The 19,403-nt window shown below is 36.1% G+C and overlaps 1 protein-coding gene and 2 long non-coding RNA genes across 3 annotated transcripts; 1 reads left to right on the top strand and 2 right to left on the bottom strand.

The window, feature by feature from the left end:
• Positions 1-4,395: 4,395 nt before the first annotated feature.
• Positions 4,396-6,210, bottom strand: LOC108840188 (uncharacterized). The gene is made up of 2 exons (XR_001947831.2): positions 6,079-6,210; positions 4,396-4,885 (listed from the first exon to the last, which is right to left on the bottom strand). It is a non-coding gene; the product is annotated as an uncharacterized LOC108840188 (long non-coding RNA).
• Positions 6,211-6,240: 30 nt separating this feature from the next.
• On the top strand, positions 6,241-11,946 carry LOC130504509 (uncharacterized). Its single transcript, XR_008941300.1, has 4 exons — positions 6,241-6,379; positions 8,401-8,573; positions 8,886-8,990; positions 11,389-11,946. It is a non-coding gene; the product is annotated as an uncharacterized LOC130504509 (long non-coding RNA).
• A 792-nt stretch (positions 11,947-12,738) lies between these two features.
• On the bottom strand, positions 12,739-18,853 carry LOC130508493 (uncharacterized). Its single transcript, XM_057004031.1, has 11 exons — positions 18,781-18,853; positions 18,483-18,692; positions 18,313-18,396; positions 18,079-18,234; positions 17,630-17,911; positions 17,075-17,513; positions 16,056-16,981; positions 15,459-15,949; positions 14,583-15,186; positions 13,421-14,491; positions 12,739-13,322 (listed from the first exon to the last, which is right to left on the bottom strand). The coding sequence occupies exons 1-11, from the start codon at positions 18,851-18,853 to the stop codon at positions 12,739-12,741; spliced, it is 4,920 nt and encodes a 1,639-aa protein (XP_056860011.1).
• Positions 18,854-19,403: the final 550 nt, after the last annotated feature.

The following is a 19,403-nucleotide window of genomic DNA, read 5'->3' as shown; positions in this document are numbered from 1 at the left end:
TCATTGCCAGGCCCCAGGGACGTAACCACATTTAGGTGAACCATGGGATATCAAATTCTTGTGTCTATCTTCTATAATTTCGTGTTCTTCTTCTGTTCTCCATAGATTTACAAACTCATACTTTCTAACGTACTACGACAAGTGCATCAGAGAGTGCTTCAGCGAGTTTGTGTGGTGAGTTTTCTCAACAAAGTGGTATCAGAGCCTTAGGTGGTGTTCTCAATGTCTACTAAAGTAAGAATTGAGGTGGAGCGGTTCGATGGGAAGGGAGATTTCTCATTGTGGAAGAAGAGGATGCTTACGCATATGTCTGTCCTTGGTTTAAAGAATGTAGTAGAAGAGTCCGGGTCACCTTCTGTCTCAGCGATGAAGAAGGATGAAGACGAGGATGTTTACAGGGAGCGGTTGGTGAAAGAGGAAGCTGGAAGGCTTGGAAGATTAGAGACGGTGATGAATCTGATCAGTCTCAGTGTGGGAGATCATGTGTTAAGGAAGAACGAGTTGTGTACTTCAACGGCTTCTTCATGGTCTATGCTGGAGATGTTATTTCTTTCCAAGACTCTACTGGATATAATTCACTTGCATCACATATCATATATCTTCAAGATGGTTGATACTCGGAGTATGAGAAGATCAATGGCTTCTGGAAGATGGTGTCTTACCTGTCAAGCGTGAATGTAACTATGTCAGAGGAGGTGCAAAGACGATTCTGTTGTTTGAATCTGCTACCTTCACAGTTCGGCTCTCTCAAGGAAACGCTTAAAGTACGGCAAGGATGTTTTGTCGTTGTAAGAGGTGACGGTGCTGCAAGGTCTAAAGATCAAGATCTTTAAACCTTTAGGGTTTCACATGATGATGGTGAAGGATATTATGCTAGAGGCGAGTCTGAGAAAAAGATCTTGTGAGGATTGATAGGGTCGGTTCTAGATCAAGCTCAGGGTCTAGAATTACCTGCTGGTTCTGCGAGAAGCAGAGGAACACTAGGAATAACTGTTATGTTACAAAGAAGAAGTATGACAAAGAAGCTGAAGTAGTGGGTGTGATAGATCCTGGTCCAGAGGGTGATGCACTATCGGTAACAGATACGCAGCGTCATGATAAGTGGGTGATTGGTTCTGGATGTTCTTACTACAGGACGTGTAGGAGGGATTGTTTTCACATGGTTCAAGAGCTGACTTCAAGGAAAGTACTTCTTGGTAATGATTGCGCGGTAGGAGTGCAATGGATTGGTACAATCAACAAAGCTTATGGAGGCTCGGTTAAGACACTGGAATCTCGATTTATTAAGCTTGGAGCATAGTGACAGACGTGGGAAGACTAAGTTTTACAAGCATGGTAAGCTAGCTCTTCAAGGAACTGTGTCTCAGTCATTGTACCTGTTAGATGGAGAAACTGCATCAGGTGGAATATATAGCAGTGGCAGAAAGAAACCATCTATGGATGAGACAGTCTTGTGGCATAGACGTCTTGAGCACATGAATATGAAGAATCTACAGATTCTTGCCCCAGAAGGGGGTGATCGATAAGGAGGACGATTGGAGTTTTGGAGTTCTGTGAGAGTTTTTTGGAAACATGATACATGTAAAGCTCTCAGGTATGTACATGCGGTTTTGTGTGTGGATCTCCAAATGTAACTTCAAGTCTGATGTGGATGTTATCCTCAAGGTGACCTTGCGAATGGTACCATGTGGTCTTGTTGTCGAAAGTCTTCTTAACCAAGGGAGTTAAGCGGCGTGTTCCGTTAGTACAGACGGCGGTGCAAGATGGGTATGTAGTATTTTTTGCTGGAAGGTTGAAGAATCACTGGTTTAGGTGGTCCTTGTTTTAGGAGGGTGGTTATAATACTGTAATCCACGGTTTTATATTATTGATGAGGACACTACGTCAGACCAGAAGCTGAGACTTCAGGTGGAGCTGTTGACGAAACGGCTGATATAGTTGCTGACGTAGATGTTGAACAAGGTGACGCTGCATCAGACCGGAAGTTGAGACTTCAGGTGGAGCTGTTAACGAAACAGCTGACATAGCTGTTGATGCAGATGTTGAACAAGGTGAAAGTCTTGAAGGATGTCGGCTAGGAATGGACAGAGTATGAAGAAGATTAGTGCCACCTGCACGGTACTCTGTATCCAAAGATATAGCAGGTTTTATGCTATATGTAGCTGATGATGTATGTGCTGAAGAACCTCGAGACAATCATGGAGCGATGAGCAGCAAAATAAATTGGTCAATGGGATGAATCATGTGGTGAAGAGATGACTTCACTGGATAAGAACCAAACCTGGAAGCTTGTGAGAAGGTCTGAGAAGCGTGAAGCGATTGGCTGCAAGTGGATGTGTTAAACTGGAATCTGGTACAACTGGTGTTGAGAAGCCTGGATTCGAGGCTTGGTTAAATTGCAAAGGGATATTCTCAGAGAAAGAGAATTGATTATCAAGATGTGTTCTCACCCATCGTGAGACATGTATCTGTGAGGTTTTCTGCTACAGAGAACTTTGACGTTGAGCAACTTTGTGTAAACCGGCTTTTCTTCATGGAGTATTTGAAGAATGGATTTACATGAAACAACCAGAAGGATTTCAGCTTGATGGAAGAGAAGATCACGTGTGTCTACTTCATAAGAGGAGTGTTGTAACACTTGTTGGTGTACACTTCAGAGCGTCTGCTGTAGTAGATGATGAAGCAGATATGAATGGATGATATTCCATGTACAAGGAGTGATCTGTTATATGGGTTGGTTAGCAGGTTTATGAGTAAGCCTGGGATGGTTGATTGGACTGCGTGGGAGTTGAGATACCTCACGGGAACACAAGATCATACTATGCTTCAGAGAAGAATAAAGTGTTTATAGTTGAAGGATTTTGTGATTCGGATCTTTGCCTTCATGTTTTGGACAAAAGATTGTTGATCTCGGGTTATGTTTACATGGCTGGTGGTGATACAGTCAGCTGGAGATCAAGACTACAAACTGAAGTGACTCTGTCAACGACTAAAGCAGAGTATATGGCGCTGGTTGGAAGTGTCATAGAAGTGGCGCTGGTAGGAGGTGTCATGGAAGGAATGTGGTTAAAAGTAGCTTAGTGTAAGAGCTTGGATTCAAGCAAGACACGGTGGTGATATCGTGTGACTCTCAACGTTCATTGTTTCCAGTAAATAACAATGTGGATCGTGAGAAGGCTAAGCACGACAGCAGAAAGTTTCACTTCATCAAGGATATCGCTCAAGGTGATGCAAGTGTGTAGAAGTTAAATACTTCAATGGATCCTGCTGATATTGTAACCAAGGTGGTTCCTGAGTTTGAGGAAGCTGTTAAATTTCTTGGGATGGTCGAGAGCATCGACTTCGTCTGGCAAAGCACGAGTTTGCTTAACCTAAGTAGTGGATCATGTTTGATGTCAACAAGGTGGAGTTTGTTGGGATTCGAGACTACGTCAGAGACTACATCAGCGAATACTTCAGGGACTTCGTCAGTCAAGATTTGGTGATGAAAATCAAACAAGATCGCATAACTTAAACCAAGACAAGGATGTCATATTAGGAAAAGGAAATATCACTTTATTGAAGGTGATAGGTTCCTGGAAATATTACTTCTCATGGAGTTATGGAAGTTGGAAGTATTTTGGAATATTTCCTAATAGGTTTATGGAAAGGGGCGAATGCCTTAATCCAACTAGGTTAATGTAATAAACTCCTACTATATAAGAGGAGCTCGTGTGCACTCTTCTCTCTAACCTTGGCATGGTCCGAAAGGTCCAGACGTGACCAAGCAAGCTGGCTTGTGGCTTGTGAGAGAGAGAGAGAGAGGTGCTATGTCTTTGTACTTGAGATTATAGTGAATTGCCTCATTGCCAGGCCTCAGGGACGTAACCATTTTTAGGTGAACCCTGGGATATCAAATTCTTGTGTCTATCTTCTATAGTTCCGAGTTCTTCTTCTGTTCTCCATAGATCTACAAACTCATACTTTCTAACGTACTACGACAAATGCATCAGAGAGTGCTTCAGCGAGTTTGTGTGGTGAGTTTTCCCAACAGATTTCTCAACTCCATTAACGTAGGACCTGCGAAACTTCATCCTTCAAAATTTCTGCCTTCTTACTTCTTAGTCATAAATATTCATCCCTTTGAATAGTTTTTGTTTCAAGTTGTTTAAAGGAAAGAGCTGGTTTATAAATACATATTTTCCTATATTGGGATAAAAAATGTATGCGTATTAAATAGGGCTGTTAAGTATGATAAAAACGAACCGTGCCGAATCAAACCGAAATAGATGATATGGTTTGGTTTTAGTATATACCATATATTCGAATGGATATAATTTTATAAAAACTATAGGATTTGGATATGGTTTGATTTATAACCGATTAAACCGAATAAATTGAACAAAACCGATCAAAAGTAGAAACATGTAAATATGTATATATTTTATAACGTCAAATGAAAATCTATTTGCTTTTTTTTAACACTGAGTTTCATTTATTTGAAATGATCCAACATAGAACAATATAATAAAGCATATTGTGGATACAACATCCGAAACAAATGCAAAAACAAAAACATTAAAACAGCAAAAGATACCCCTAGATACCATCAAAGGCTCGTATAAAGTACTCCAAAAGAGAAAGCAGATCTTACGGAGTGCGAGCAGAAGCATGAATGGGATGAATGCCCGTTAAACATGCAGGTAGAAGCTCATACAAGAGCCATAGCCTTGAGAGTGATGACATGATTTAATCAAATAGAACCACTACAGGCTTAATCTGAATGTAAGGTCTAAATGAAAATCCACAAGTTAAAACTCTGAGAACGGCAAGCTCTACTTTTATCCACATTAGCGGCTTGAGAAGAACGCACCATGATCTAAGTCTGATCCCAAATGATGAATCCCTACCCATTCAGATCAGTGACAATCTTATACACCGGCATTGATGTCTCCAATAACAAGACCACACCGTTGATTTTTTGATCCGTCACTTATTTTTGTTTTATATTTTTATTCTAAAAATTTCGAATTTTGATTTTAATTTAGATTTGGTTATTTTATTTGATAATAGAAGCGTTTTTTTTTTCTTTTATTTGAACATTTAATATTTTAGTAAATGACTGCATTGATAGCATGACTCTAAAATTCATATAATATGATTTCAAGTTAAATAATTATGTTTTTGGTATAAAACCGAATAAATCTAAAACTAACGGTATATAAACCGAACCAAAACGAACCAAAATAAATATAAATTTAGAAATATAGTTGTATTTTACTAACCAAAATATTAAAAAAACTAAAAAAACGAGATATCCGGATTGGACACCCCTAGATAATAAGATTATATATAAAATAGTGAAACTTAACCAATAATTGTAACTGATTCAAATATTAAAATCATAAGTTTGATATCATTTTTACTTCAATTATTGGAACTGATGTTAATACTAACATCAAAACGATATAAATATTAACATCATTTTATAGCTGATACATATTGAAATCAATTATGGTAATCGATGCAAATATTTATATTTTTTGCATCAGTTCTTAATAAAATGATGGAAATTATTTGCATCACCACTTTCAGAGTCACTTATATAAGTGATGTAAAATGATTTTAACTCTCACAATTTTTTTCTTATCTATAAACGAACAGAATTTCCTGTTCAATTGAAGAAACATGATTTTGATGAACACTAAATATGGAAGAATAGAAAAACTTTTCTTTCGTGCTTTTGTTTTGTTTTTTATTTTTATTTTCAAAAATTCTGAGCTTTGATTTTAATTCTACATTTGATTATTTTATTAGATGGTAGAAGCGTTTTTTATTTTTTTTGTTCTTTTACTGAAACATATAATACTTTTTAATAAATGATTGCGTTGACAACATGAGTCTAAAATTCATATAATAAGATCCCAAACTAAATAATTATGTTTTTGGTATAAAATCGAATAAACAAAAAACCGACTGTATATAAATCGAACCAAAATAAATATAGATTTAGAATAGTAGTTGTATTTTACTAACCGAAATACCAAAACCAAAAAACCAAACTGCAACCGAACCGATATCCGGATTGAACACTCATACCTGCACGAAAATAAGAAGCCCAAGTCTCAGCTCAGCTACTATCAAGAATAAATAAAACGGTGTGTTTGACATCTCGAACGGATCATGTTGTTATAATGGCCAGATGCAACTTGATCAAATGAGAGAGGAACAATTCTAAAGAGACGATCAAGATCAGAGAACGGGAGAGAAGAAGGCTTAGCTTGAGATTACGAGGGTGAAGGTCGACGGGGTAGCGGAAACGGTGATCGGTCAGAATGGACCATTCCGGCTGTGACTTTCAGATTTCACAAAGGAAGCAACAAGCTAGCCAAGTTCTCGGGTATAACTCTGTTTTTCACATATTCACCATTGTTGTGATCGTGTAACCTTAATCGTGATTTGATAGTGAAACTGTTGAGGGATTCTGACTCTCTTCCCGGTGAATAGATCAGCGAACACCGGGTGAACAAAATCTTGTGTTGTTGTTGTTCATTGCTCGCCATCGAACTTGAGCCTAAAACCGAAATAAAGAAATTAATCAATCTAAGCATGATAACCAAAGGAAACAAGATCTAAAACTCTACAATTAGGGACGAACTTGTTACTGAAATGAGACAGTCTCAACAAAATTCAATTTTAACAGATGCTGAGACGGTTTGTCCCACACGCATCAATGATTAGTCTTTGAAGTCACTTTTGTCTTTTGGCTGTGCAGCTGCGACTATGGTCTTGGATACCATATATGCATCCAGTTTCTTAGATCGTTTAGCTATTGTTTCGACAAATATATCTATAATCTCTGTCGTTACCGTAATTGTTTTATTAATCCATGATATACGAAATGAAAATATGAAACGAAAGAAAAAACAATTAACTTTTTCTGATTGAAAAGAGAGAAAAACGCTAAAAAAATAATATCTTTCAAGCAAACAATAGAGACTGAAAACTTTTGGAGTAATAAGAGTAAATAAGGTGAAATAAGAGTAATAAATAAAGTCGAAAAAGAGGAAATATAAAACACTAAAGTTACTCTAATACTTGAAATGTAGCTCAACTATGAGCGTAAGTTTTATTTGGATTGAATGATAATTAGAGTAAATATAGGAAAACATAACTTCACTTGATTGGCAGTTTCACAGCGTAAGAGCATCATTATTGGTGTTTCTTAGTTCTTGGGTCCTTAATACACATATATGTGTATGTATATATATTATATAAGCGTATATAATTGTTTTCTAAGGACTTTACATAAACCGAAACTAAAAGTTCCTTAATTAAGAAACTTTCGGTTTCGGTAAAGTCTTTATCAAACAATTATATACGTTTATATAATATATACATACATATATATGTGTATTAAGGACCTAAAAGCTAAGAAACACCAATAATGATGCTCTAACTAGGAGTAACACAGTTTCCACTAGTAATAGTTGCGCTAGAGATACCTTTCAGTCCAAGCCGTAATTTTCTTTTGCACTCTTTTAACCTCTAACCTCCAACCTTTTTTTTTTTCTTTTGGCATCAACCTCCAACCTTTTTAAATTGTCCACTTTAGCTTCTTTTTTTGTTGGACATGCCACTTTCGATACACAAAAATTAACCATTAGATCGATTAAACGTTGTTTTTACTTTGTTATTTTAATGTTTCCCCCAAATTTTGGTGTTTCCATATAAACATAACTTTTTAAACTGTCTATTTTAAATCTTTTTGCTAACCATGCTATTTGGATATGCAAAAAGTCAATTGTTAAGTTGATTAACGATGATTTTTCACGTATCTAAAATAATATGGACATAAAAAAAAAATTAAAATGGACTATTCAAATTGAAAAGACTTAGTTTTTTTTTCTTTTTTTGACAACAAAGACTTAGAGTAGTTTAAATAGGAGTTGGGGGTTAATTTGATTTTTGTGTGTATGTAAATTGGATACAACAGTTTTCTCTTATAACATTTTTTTTGATTGGTTTTAATGTTACACTAGGATGAGACCCGCGCTTTGCGCGGGGTGAGATTAATATGAAATAATAAAATTATAGTATGATTGTTATTATTATATAAAAAAATGAATTACATTATTAATAGGCAAAATAATGTATAGCTTTTAGATTTACAATTACAGGTGTATAATAAGTATAATAAGATTGTAGAATATTTTCATCTATCTTTAATATATGTATAATGTATTAAAATAAGTCACCCATATTAATCTTTCATAATCTGAACTTTCGTTATAATTGAGTTGTCAATAAAAGCTTATTAATAAGTTGGTTTCATTTATAATGGGTTTGTGATATCATGTAAAGCCTAAAAGGCTAATTTTTGATCCATCTGATACAAAAGGCCCATAATTTTTTTTAAAGGCCGATGAAACAGGAGACCTTTGATGTCTCCTAACCAAATTGGTGTGAAAAAACCTGTATGTAAAAAAAAAGAAAATCAAACATATCGATGGATCTAGCAAAGGGGATTAGGGTACGAAGACAGAAACTGTACCAAACGAACCACCGATGAAGATGATATTAATAAAACCCAGGTCCGTATTGTCACCAAGATCTTTCTTTTCTTCGATTCTCTGATTTCACATTTATTGAGCGGAATCATATTTAGATTTCTATCGTTTTGGAGAATACTGTATATGCTCCTCGATATTTAGATTACACAGTCATTTGAACTTGATAGTTATTTACAATTGAATATGTGGATCTTTGATTTCAAATCTATTATAATGTGGATTAAAACTTTTTATGGTGCGAAAATGAGCTTTTGGGTTTAGACTCTCTCATTAAAGTAACCGAATACCAATTTATTGTGCACTTTATTAAATTCGTGGTCTTATGTTCTTCAGATTGATGGGACACAGCCATAGCCGAGCTCTGTTTTCTAGCTGCACCTGATGGACGCAAACAGTCTGCCAATAACCAGCCATGGCCATGCCTTAAGTATATATAAGGTTAGCTCCTGTATTTTTATAGAACAAACTTTCTATAGATGAAATATTATAGAAGTATAGCTGTTGTTTAAGTTAAAAGAATCTTAGGGAAAGGACAGCCGTATATAGACTTAGATAGGGTTATCCATTGAAATGAAAGAGAAGTTAAAAGCTCCAAAGTTTTCATAATATGAGAAATGCATAAGATAGAAAACCAAATATAGGGAAATAGATGTAAAGTAGGAAAGCAACAAATTTATTGAAAAACAAAGCGAAATAAATAAAAAAAAACGTCTGAACTCACAAACAATCTTCTAGAATCCCTCCTCTAGAATCCTATAAAATGTGAATAAAGAATATGTCAGCTTACATGAAGATATTTTTTAAAACCAAATAAATTGTAATTAGAATATCCAGATTACTTATTTCTGAAATAATCAATTTCTGGAACACCATTGGGCTCAAAAAGGATTTTAGAAAACCCATCAATGCTCCTCAAGTGCCTCAATCGCCCTTTCATGATAAACAACATAGTGGTAGTGCATGATGTAAGCGTTTATCAGATAGAATCTATATTATTTCAAATTAGTACATGTCATTACCTACTCCCCACTCAATCTGCCAAAACTGCAAGACACAAAGCACAACATTTGTATCTGTAGATTCCCAATATTCTTGGAATTGGAAAGCCAATGCACCATAAGCGACACACTTAATGTGGACAAAACTGTAGTCGGATTATAAGAAGTCTATTAAGTAAATGAAATCTTATTAATTTAGAAAAAAAAATATAACAAACAGTATAACTTACTCCATGTCTACCAAATAGAACCGAATTTTATGGTCGATGGTAACGTTTATCTCACCAGGAGATTGTTTCTCGTACTCTTCAAGGAATCCCACACCTACTACAGCACCATAAACATCTGTGTACCATTTGTATAAATGATTAAACTCCAAATAAAACATAATATTGAAAGGATGATTTTTTGTGGTAACTTTCGTGATAGAAAATAAGACAACACGTAAAACGTACCAACTGAAAACTTAGGATGGGATAGGCCACGATAGAGGTTAATGAAGTTTGCAAAACAATAGAAGTTGGACGCGGGGATTGGTGGGATCTTCGAAATGACCGAAGATTTACTGAGTTTAATATGGAGTTTGTTTCTTGACACCCTCGTCAACTCTAATGTAGCAGTTAGACTGAAATCTTTAATTTCATAGCAGTGACCTTCCTCTAAAGGCATTTCAGTAGAAGAACCAAAATCTTTGAAAAAAGTGGCTTGAATGGTATTTCCCTGATTTAGAATATCAGAAAACGTTAGTACAATGTAGAAGGAAATATATAGTAACGCAAGTTATATAAAATAATATAACTCACATTTTCATCTCCTAAAATCAGATGCGATTTCTCAAAAGTAGATCCAACTTCGGTTGTCCCTTTACATATAACTTTAACACGGACAGGACGCAAAGGTTTGAAAAGACTCAATTCAGCGAGTGTTGTATGAGTACCCATTGCAACAGAAAGAAAGAATAAATAATACGATTAGGTATTCTCCTCATATGTTCAATATATACTACCAAAAAAAGAAATCTAATTAGACAACCATAATTATGGTTCAATCAAAATCACGAAATTGTAGAGGATAATTGGATGAAATCATATATTGACTACCTAATTTAAATTACGTGATGAATATAATGTGCAATCAGATGCTTTAGTATTAATGTTAGTATAAAAAAATACCTTAATTGTTGGAAACAAATTATTAATTCTTTCAACACCAACTAAGACATAAAAGATTCCGATTTTAAATATCCAACAGAGTTTAATGCTATCAAAAAAGTGGGCTACATCAGGTAATTTTGGGCTTAAGCAATGTCAACCATGTAGAATATAAGCCCAAATGTAATCTTGGTAGGCTTATTACGGACTGGAACATTGGATAGTAGATGATAATTCTTCTGTTACAAAAAACAATTATTCGGAATACAAACAAAACATCTTACTGCATAGATAACAAAGGGATTACACAACACTTCTCTTCTTTTAATCTTTGTTTCTAACGAAGTTGACAAACTGGTTCAACCTTTTGAAATAGTAACAATGATCACATAATTTCACCATGTTCTTGGGATTGCAGCTTCCTTGTGGTTTAATGTTAATCATATTAACATAGTACTTTGTCTTCATAATCCGCGGGATGTCTAATAGGGAGTTCTTGATGATGGTCCAGCAAAGATCAGTCTTTGAAATATCTAGTTTCCATTCGAGTTTGTCCAAGTACTTTTTGCCTTTTGGATAGTAACCATTTGCTAGAGCTAAAAGTCCGTATAGATACATACCTTTATCAAAGTTACCCTTCGCTGCTATACGTAGATGGTGAAGACCGGTTTGTTCTTCTTTGTGCAGGAAGTATTGGATGAAGCCTTCGATGTAGTGAGCTTGCGGGTTGCCATGCTCTAGACAGAGTTTCTTGAACTGGGCGTGCTGCGTCAACATCTTGATCGGCTTTGCAACAAAATATGCGAGGCTAACGTTTCGGAAATAGACATCCGGGTCCGAGTTCAACGAACTCTCATCGACTGACTCATCTTCACTTTCGTGGTAAGGATTATTGGTGACTGAATTCTCGGATGACATCGTAGCGGATACTCAACTTTGTTAAGAACTGCACTTTGTTTCTAATATTGTTTCTCTCAAGAATGAGCTCTCTCTCGGTTATTAGGCTGAGAAAGTGGAGGAGAGGTTTATATAAAGGGAATATGTATAATATAAATTTGAAAATCTTGCATGGATCAAATAGAAAAGTAGATGGGAACTTTTCAGCTTTATTAAAGCTGTATAGATATTGTGTTGTCAACTCAATACATAGATATCGAAAAAAAGATTCAACATGCGTAATCTTATTAGTTTCAATAGTCAGGTGCTTTTTATATATATGTGGTTAGTTTTAGGTTTATAATACTTTATAAATATATAGTAATAGATAAATGTGGTCAGTTCCAATATATTACTTTTTATATATAGAGTAATAGATATATGTGGTTAGTCAGGTGCGTACATGGACATATAACTATAACACTTACTTATAGTTCTGCAACATTGCTTTATTATCTGATAATTCGAAAGGCTTTTCATGAATATACGAATGAACTCCATTTTCCCTCTTATTAATAGAATTTGAAAATTACACAGAAAATGAAGAACATATGAAGATTTCTAAACGGAACTGAAGGATTCACCTCACACTGCAAACGACTCTACTAAATGTACCAACCAGGTCAGCTACTTGACCTATCGATTATAAATAGATAGAATATAAAGCAGTGCATTCAATGGTTTGTATGCTTGGTAGGCTTATTAGGGACTGGAACATTGGATAGTAGATAATAATTATTCTGTTGGTTCTTGAGAATACGACTGAAAAGACTGCATAAATATGATTTTTGGTTTGAGATTCGAATAAGTTTTCCAGTTGTCCGCACTTGTGTGATGCATTGTTTAAAATAGAGAAATCGAGAACTACATGTTTGTATTAAAAAAAATTTCCCTACTTAGTTGTATTAAAGAACCTGAACCAATGATTTATGTACGTGCTTTAAATAGCTCGTCAGATGTAGTGGCATCAATGAGCACTACCCTAAAATCATCTTTTCTTTAGATCAAATCAAAAATAAGAGAAATATGCAATGTAATTACTACAGGTCCAAGAAAACCTTGCAAAGCACGCTACTAAAGTACAGACTTAATCATATTGTATCAATTGACAAACACCTTCTGAAAAATTTCCTTATACACCACATTCATTGTTGATTCTTCAGGTTTCCCTTCTTTGTCAGTAATTAGGATCTTCAGACCCTTTCTTGATTTCACCCTAGACACAGCCACGTAGAATTGTCCATGAGAAAAGACTGGTTTAGGTAAAAATAAACCAACCCTTTCAAGCGATTGACCCTGGCTCTTGTTGATTGTCATTGCAAAGGCAACTTTAATTGGAAATTGCCTACGCCTCATCTTGAAAGGAAGCCTTGCATCTGTTGGTGTAATTAACACACGGTGTAACCAAACCTTCTCTCCAACTCGATTCCCTGTAATTATTGTCGCTCCTACAATATGATTAGCAAGTTGAGTAATCTGCAACCTTGTCCCATTGCATAGACCTTCACTCGGATCAATATTTCTGAGAATCATTACTGGTGTCCCAATCTTCAGCCTCAGAGAATGGTTTGGTAACCCCGATGCTTTGATACTATTCAAAAACTCCGGTGAGAAAACCGAGTCATCTTTAGAATTCGTATCAGATGGGTCAATGCTATCAGAGCTTAGATAAATCTTTTCCTCTCCTACATTACGAAAACATTCATAAGTAGTTTAGTAACATAAGACAAAACACATGACCCAAAAATAAGAGATAAGTATAATAAAACATACTATTTTATACCTGTGAGACGATCAAGCATGTAGTTATTAATAACATCCACATTTTCATTAGTTGGACACAAAATCGCTCTTTCTTGAAAAAAGCATGGATCTTTTGAGTCTTTGAAGGTATCACCGTACACTTCTGAAACAATAGACTCTATAGGATCCCGGCATTCAGTGATCAGTAAATCCTTGGGAATATCGATGATGCATTCTCCACTATTAGGCTCATTAATTTTCCCATCTCCTACATCCAAAATCCATCTCGAAAATTCCTTAATCTCCTCAGCCTCGTGTGCTTCAGTTTCTGAGAAGAGCCGCATGTTTTTAGTTAGCTCTAAAACTTTACAATGCTTCCAGAGATAAGAAGAGCACATAGTAGCCATGACAATATCAGTTCTGTTCCCTCTTGGAATAACTGGAAGTATTTGCCTAAAATCACCTCCAAAAACAACCACCTTTCCTCCAAAAGGTCTAGAGTCCGTGGTCTTCATGATGTCACATAAACTCCTATCAAGAGCTTCAAAACAATGTTTGCTCATCATAGGGGCTTCATCCCAAATAATAAGTGACGCTCTAGCTATTAGTTCAGCCTTGTCACTTCCTGGTTCAATATTGCAAGTAGAGAACTCATCTGGATTAATGGGGATACCAAACCTTGAATGAGCTGTTCTTCCACCTGGGAGTAACAAAGCAGCTATACCGCTAGATGCAACATTCAACACAATTTCACCTCTCGAACGGACTGCAGCTGAAAGTATATTCCACAAAAATGTCTTCCCTGTACCCCCAAAACCATAAACGAAGTAGACACCACCTTTTTTGCTCCGTACAGAACCAATAATCTGGTCATACACAGACCTCTGCTCATCTGTCAACTTAAGAAGCCAGTCATCGTGTTTGGCTCGCAGATCTTCCCTTTGATAGTTAAGTTCATCTTGCAACAGTTGATTCTCTTGTACTGATTGCGCAGGATAAACCGGTTTGGGCATTGCGTCCCAATTACTCAGCGACGAATTCTTACTACGCAGAATATTCTCTATCAAGACTAAGGTGGCGTTCTTGACTTCATCATCACTCAACATCAGTGCTGTCCAGATAGATTATATAAAACATTATAGATTATCTTTGTATCTAGTATAATAGGTTCATATGTATAGTTCAATGAGAAATAATAATACCTGGATTTCGGCGTCTTTTCCGTTCATTATATATCACATCTTCTGAAAGAATATCTATCGTGGATTCCCATAACTTCTTTGGCGATGACAAACTACCAGACATCAACATGTGCACAAAGAGCTTGCGAACATAACCACTTGATGCCCAAAAACTACATTCCTTAAGATCTTCAATGTACTCTTTATCGTCATCCAAAAGACCCCTTGCAAAACACGCTTCCTCGTAACTTGGTTGAACAATCCCATTAACTCTCTTGATATCATCATAAGATCTTGCACCCTTAACCTTGTTAATCAAGACTCGTAGGTAGTATTTCTGTCCAGATAAGGGAGAAGCAGGAGCCAATCTACCTATCGCAAACCCTCTCTTTCTTGGATTCCAGAGTTTGATCTTTGCATCATATACAAATTTCGTTGGAAGCTCTGGGTATGTTAGCTCTCTAGCTTCGGGGTACATCTCGCAGCATATAAACCAAGCTAAAAACATTGTTCTACTCTGAGACGCTCTAGCCAAGACATTTTCGACAGTGTCCCCATCCTTGTAAACCACCGGTTGCTCTCCTTCAAGATGGAAAGTTAGGTGCTCAACTGGTGTTGAACGATACTGTGTTGGAAAAGATAGAATTCTCCAACTCGATTCACATGCTGATACATATCTGTTAGAAAATAATGTGAGACGATTAATATTACAGGATCGACTTTATCAATAACTAAGGTATAAACGAATCTAAAAAAAAATTACCTGGCTTCAAAATAATTTTTAATTTCATCTACTTCAGGTTCATCTGCTTCTGCACCAGCCGTAGGAACTCGTTGAGTTGAATTGTTATATGTTCTTTCCCCTTCAGAATTTTCTCTTTTTTTTTTTTGAGTAACAGTTCCAGTGACACGGTCTTGCCCTTTGTTGATGTACTTAAATAAGTACTTGATGGATCGGGATTGATTGCACCATTCAACATTGATGTGAGCATTATACCCAAGTAGTAGCTTCTTATTGTAGGGGACAACAAAACGGTTATCAAGCTGAATACCTTTCTTCTCAATCAAGCGGCCACTGTCCCTCCTTTTGTAAATAGGATAACCTTGGGCATCAACTGTTGTTTTTTCGACGTGCTTCTTAGGAAAAAATTTAGAACATTTCCCATCCTGCATGCATGGAGAATCTCTATTAACTACACCACATGGACCATGAATCATCATATCTTTCACTATTTCAAATAATCTGGGTTCTTCTTTCCTATCTGGAATCTCTGCAGATATGATACGATCTATGTCTTCTGGAGAAGGAAGTTGATGTTGTTTATCCATAAACAACAAAATATGAGCATGAGGGAGCCCTCTCTTCTGAAACTCAACAGTGTAAATTACTGCAAAAAAATAATATAAAGATTGTTAAAAACCACAATATTATATTAGAACAACATACAATTACTCCATATTTTCCTACTATATTAACAATGAACGAATAAATACCTGTAACTGTTTTTCCAAGTACATGCTTCTTTGTTAGGTCATCGATTAACTTATCAAGCTTGACTTTGAATAACCTACAGCATAGTTCAGGTCTGTCCTCTGCTCTTAGTTTGTTATCCTGAAAACATCTAATGAGCTCTGGCCATTTGGGATTACACGTGTATGTAATGAAGAGAGACGGATATCCATGGTATTTGCATATAGACATTGCATCCAGATACATCATATGCATATATCTCGGTCCACCGGTGAATGTTGAGGGAAGGAGAATACGTGCCCCTTCAATAGAAACTGTTGAATTGCCATCTTTGGCAGCATCCACAAACTTACTAAAATTCAAAGTCCTCAGATTCGACTGATTCTTACGAATGTACCGAAGACGATGGGCTTCTATCATTGTATATGCATCCACCAAGAATTGCTGCAATAAACGTCTTGATAGAAGCAGAACCTGAGAACCAACTCGACGAACTTGGATCAGATAGGCGAAGTACTCCCTCATACTAATGTTTGGCTTTTTTTTTTTGTTTATGCCTGTGAATCCGTTTTTAATACCCAGCCGGAATCCATCTTCTCCATATGGAAAAAGCAATGGATATTGAAGAGGAAGATAACATGGATGTAGCTCGCTAATCCTTTTCAATTTCCCATTACTCTTTTCCAATATAATATCCCTCTTGTCCATGTTTTCTTCAAAATCACCAACCACCAAAGCTGCAACTTCAGAAGCTGTTGGTAAATTGTAGACACGACCATCTTGGACCCTAGTATGAATTAACTTCAAGGATAAACCTTCACATTCTTCTTCGTCATTAAATCTATCCATCGCATTCCTAAATGACTTCACATGCACGTTCGAGTTCCTTAACATCTCCATTATACCTTCAACCAAATCTTCTCTTATCTTACTTCTACCTGAGTTTCCACTGTATAACATAATTGCAAACTACATCGTTCAAAACCATTTCTCAAGATGTCCTCAAAACTTGTATAACTTGAAATTAGTCAATGAACTGTACCTTAATGCTGAGATACGGTTTTGAACTTCATTCTCCGTATCGTGAATATACAACTGCGAAAACTTGGCCGGTTCGTCGGGTCTAGGCTTGACACTCCCAATCAAATGATAATTCTCACCGTGAAGTTTAAAAATTCTAGGACCTTTGCCCGTATTGACCGAGTTATCAATCTTCCCACCAAGAGATGTAAAAGAAAACATCATATTTATAGGTCGAATATTATCGCGGAAATGCTTACTGATACTGTCATCATTCGTAAGCAGACCATGCAGATAAGCTGGTGGTTCCTTTAGAGTAGGTAGTCTGACTTTTCCTCTCATACAACACATAGTAAATACTGGAACTTTCGGATTCCTGGTCTTACTAATTCGCTCGTTGTACCAAAACAAAGCTCCACATTTTGGGCATTCATATGTAAGATCTCCATCATCTTTGTACGCTGCAATGATGTTTTATACATGGGTCTTTAGAATTTGATTGCGCATATTCAAATAAAAATTACTAAACACCCTATTTAATAAATAGAAATAAGCATTTTATATATTTGACATGTACCTTCTTCGAGAATACAATGAACTGGTGTGGATGAAGAACTTGCGCCTCCAGTGGATTGTGGTTTGGTGACTTGTGGGGATGAAGAACTCGCGCCTCCAGTGGATTGTGGTTTGCGAATCTGGTTTTCTGAACCACCAAATAACTTAGCAAAAGAGTCGTACAGCATTGTCGTGACTTGATAACGTCTTAACATTTCTGTGGGATCATCCTCTCCATCGTCCGACTCCGATTGATTAACATCGCCTTCGTTGCTTGAACAATCCCAAAGGTCATCACCGCTTTCTGTAAATATATGATGTTGCGCAAAAGTTGGTTTGAAGGAAGACGCACATAGTATATAAATATACTATGAACTACATAATATTACGACTAATGCTTAAATTTTCTTCCATCTGAATTCATGTCGTGTAGTTAACCATGGTTCCTGAAGTTATTATGCTTGGTATTACCTGAATCAGAATCTTTCAAGGTTGTCCTATTTTCACGACCGTTATTAACGACTGAATTGATAGATGATGATGCCTCGGTATAACCACTCAACGGAAGTTGACTGAATTGAGTAGGAACATGTCGTAAACAATTCCCAGTTGTTGGACGAACAGTAGCTGTCGAGCAGTGAAGATATGTTAAATATATTATTACGTCTGACCTAAATTTAATAGATTGAATCTTAGATGTGTTACCATGTGTAGTTATAACTTCCTTCTGCTTGTCCACTCTTGATCTTTTCGAAACTGGTTGTTCGGTAGCATTAGTTACTAAGTCCCCTAGAATATGCAATTTTTGGTATACTTGGTAAAGCAGGGTCTGAAATAATATTAGCGACGATAAAGTATCCCAATCTAAAGTTTACCTTGTTGAGTCGGGTTTAAAACTTCACTGGATGCTGTTCCATTAGTTGCTCGTAGATTCTGAGAAATACTTCCTGTATCCGTTGCAGTGTCTCTGTTCCTTTTCTGTTGCATTAGGAAGCGCCTATGAGTTCTTGCATCTTTTGCCGGTGTAGTAAGCGAATTTGTAATGTCTCCTAAAGGAACAGCTTGTGAATTGGAACTCTGAAAATCTGGTAACAAATCTTAGTTGAGTTTCGCAGTTTATTAGAGATAAACATATAGCTGTATAATTTGACATTATTATCAGAAAATAATTACCTTGTTTCTGTTTCTTGTTTGGTCGACTACTCTCAGAACTATGATCTCTTTTCTTTGGATTTCGATTATTCATTACTTCTATGCAAAGGCGTACAACAAAACTAATTGATTTCTGAGTAATATATTTCTGAGTGGAAGTTAAGGTAGAAAACTCCTCGGTTTGTGATAAAAAACAATGTATAGTAGCGCGAAATTTGGTGGTTATGATGGTAATAATGTCGTTCATATATGGAGATAATATCGACCCTTAACGTTGATTGTGTTGTGTATAGTTGTAACTATCTTTTGCTTAATTACCACCCTTAGTCACTCTATTTGTTTCCTAATTAAAAGATCAACTTATTGACCCTTTGATAATGGTCTTCAGTATATGAGAAATTTAATATTCCTCATAAATAGGATAAGAAACTTCAAATGTTTGTACCCGTTGATTCCGACATGTAGGTTTATGCAATCGAGCTAAATCTGCATCACCACCGAAAATCTTTCAGTTTTAATTACTTACAGTTCAATTTTACATAAACATAGATTATGTTACCCAGCTTGATCAACGCCTCATGCTAATTATCTATTTCTGTACTTGTTGCAGGAAATCAATCAGAGGATCAATCAAACCCTATGGA

This window comes from Raphanus sativus, chromosome 2, assembly GCF_000801105.2.
Source record: "Raphanus sativus cultivar WK10039 chromosome 2, ASM80110v3, whole genome shotgun sequence".
In the NCBI taxonomy this organism is placed as follows: Eukaryota; Viridiplantae; Streptophyta; class Magnoliopsida; order Brassicales; family Brassicaceae; genus Raphanus; species Raphanus sativus.
This window is presented reverse-complemented; position numbering and strand designations above follow the sequence as displayed.

What these genes read in the sequence shown, in the direction of transcription:
- LOC130508493 (XM_057004031.1), bottom strand. Translation starts at nt 18,853, where the DNA reads ATGAATAATCGAAATCCAAAGAAAAGAGATCATAGTTCTGAGAGTAGT. An exon ending in AAACAAGAAACAGAAACAAG is followed by an intron (nt 18,693 to 18,780) that starts GTAATTATTTTC and finishes ATTTGTTACCAG; the next exon opens with ATTTTCAGAGTTCCAATTCA. An exon ending in GAAAAGACGCCGAAATCCAG is followed by an intron (nt 14,492 to 14,582) that starts GTATTATTATTT and finishes CTATCTGGACAG; the next exon opens with CACTGATGTTGAGTGATGAT.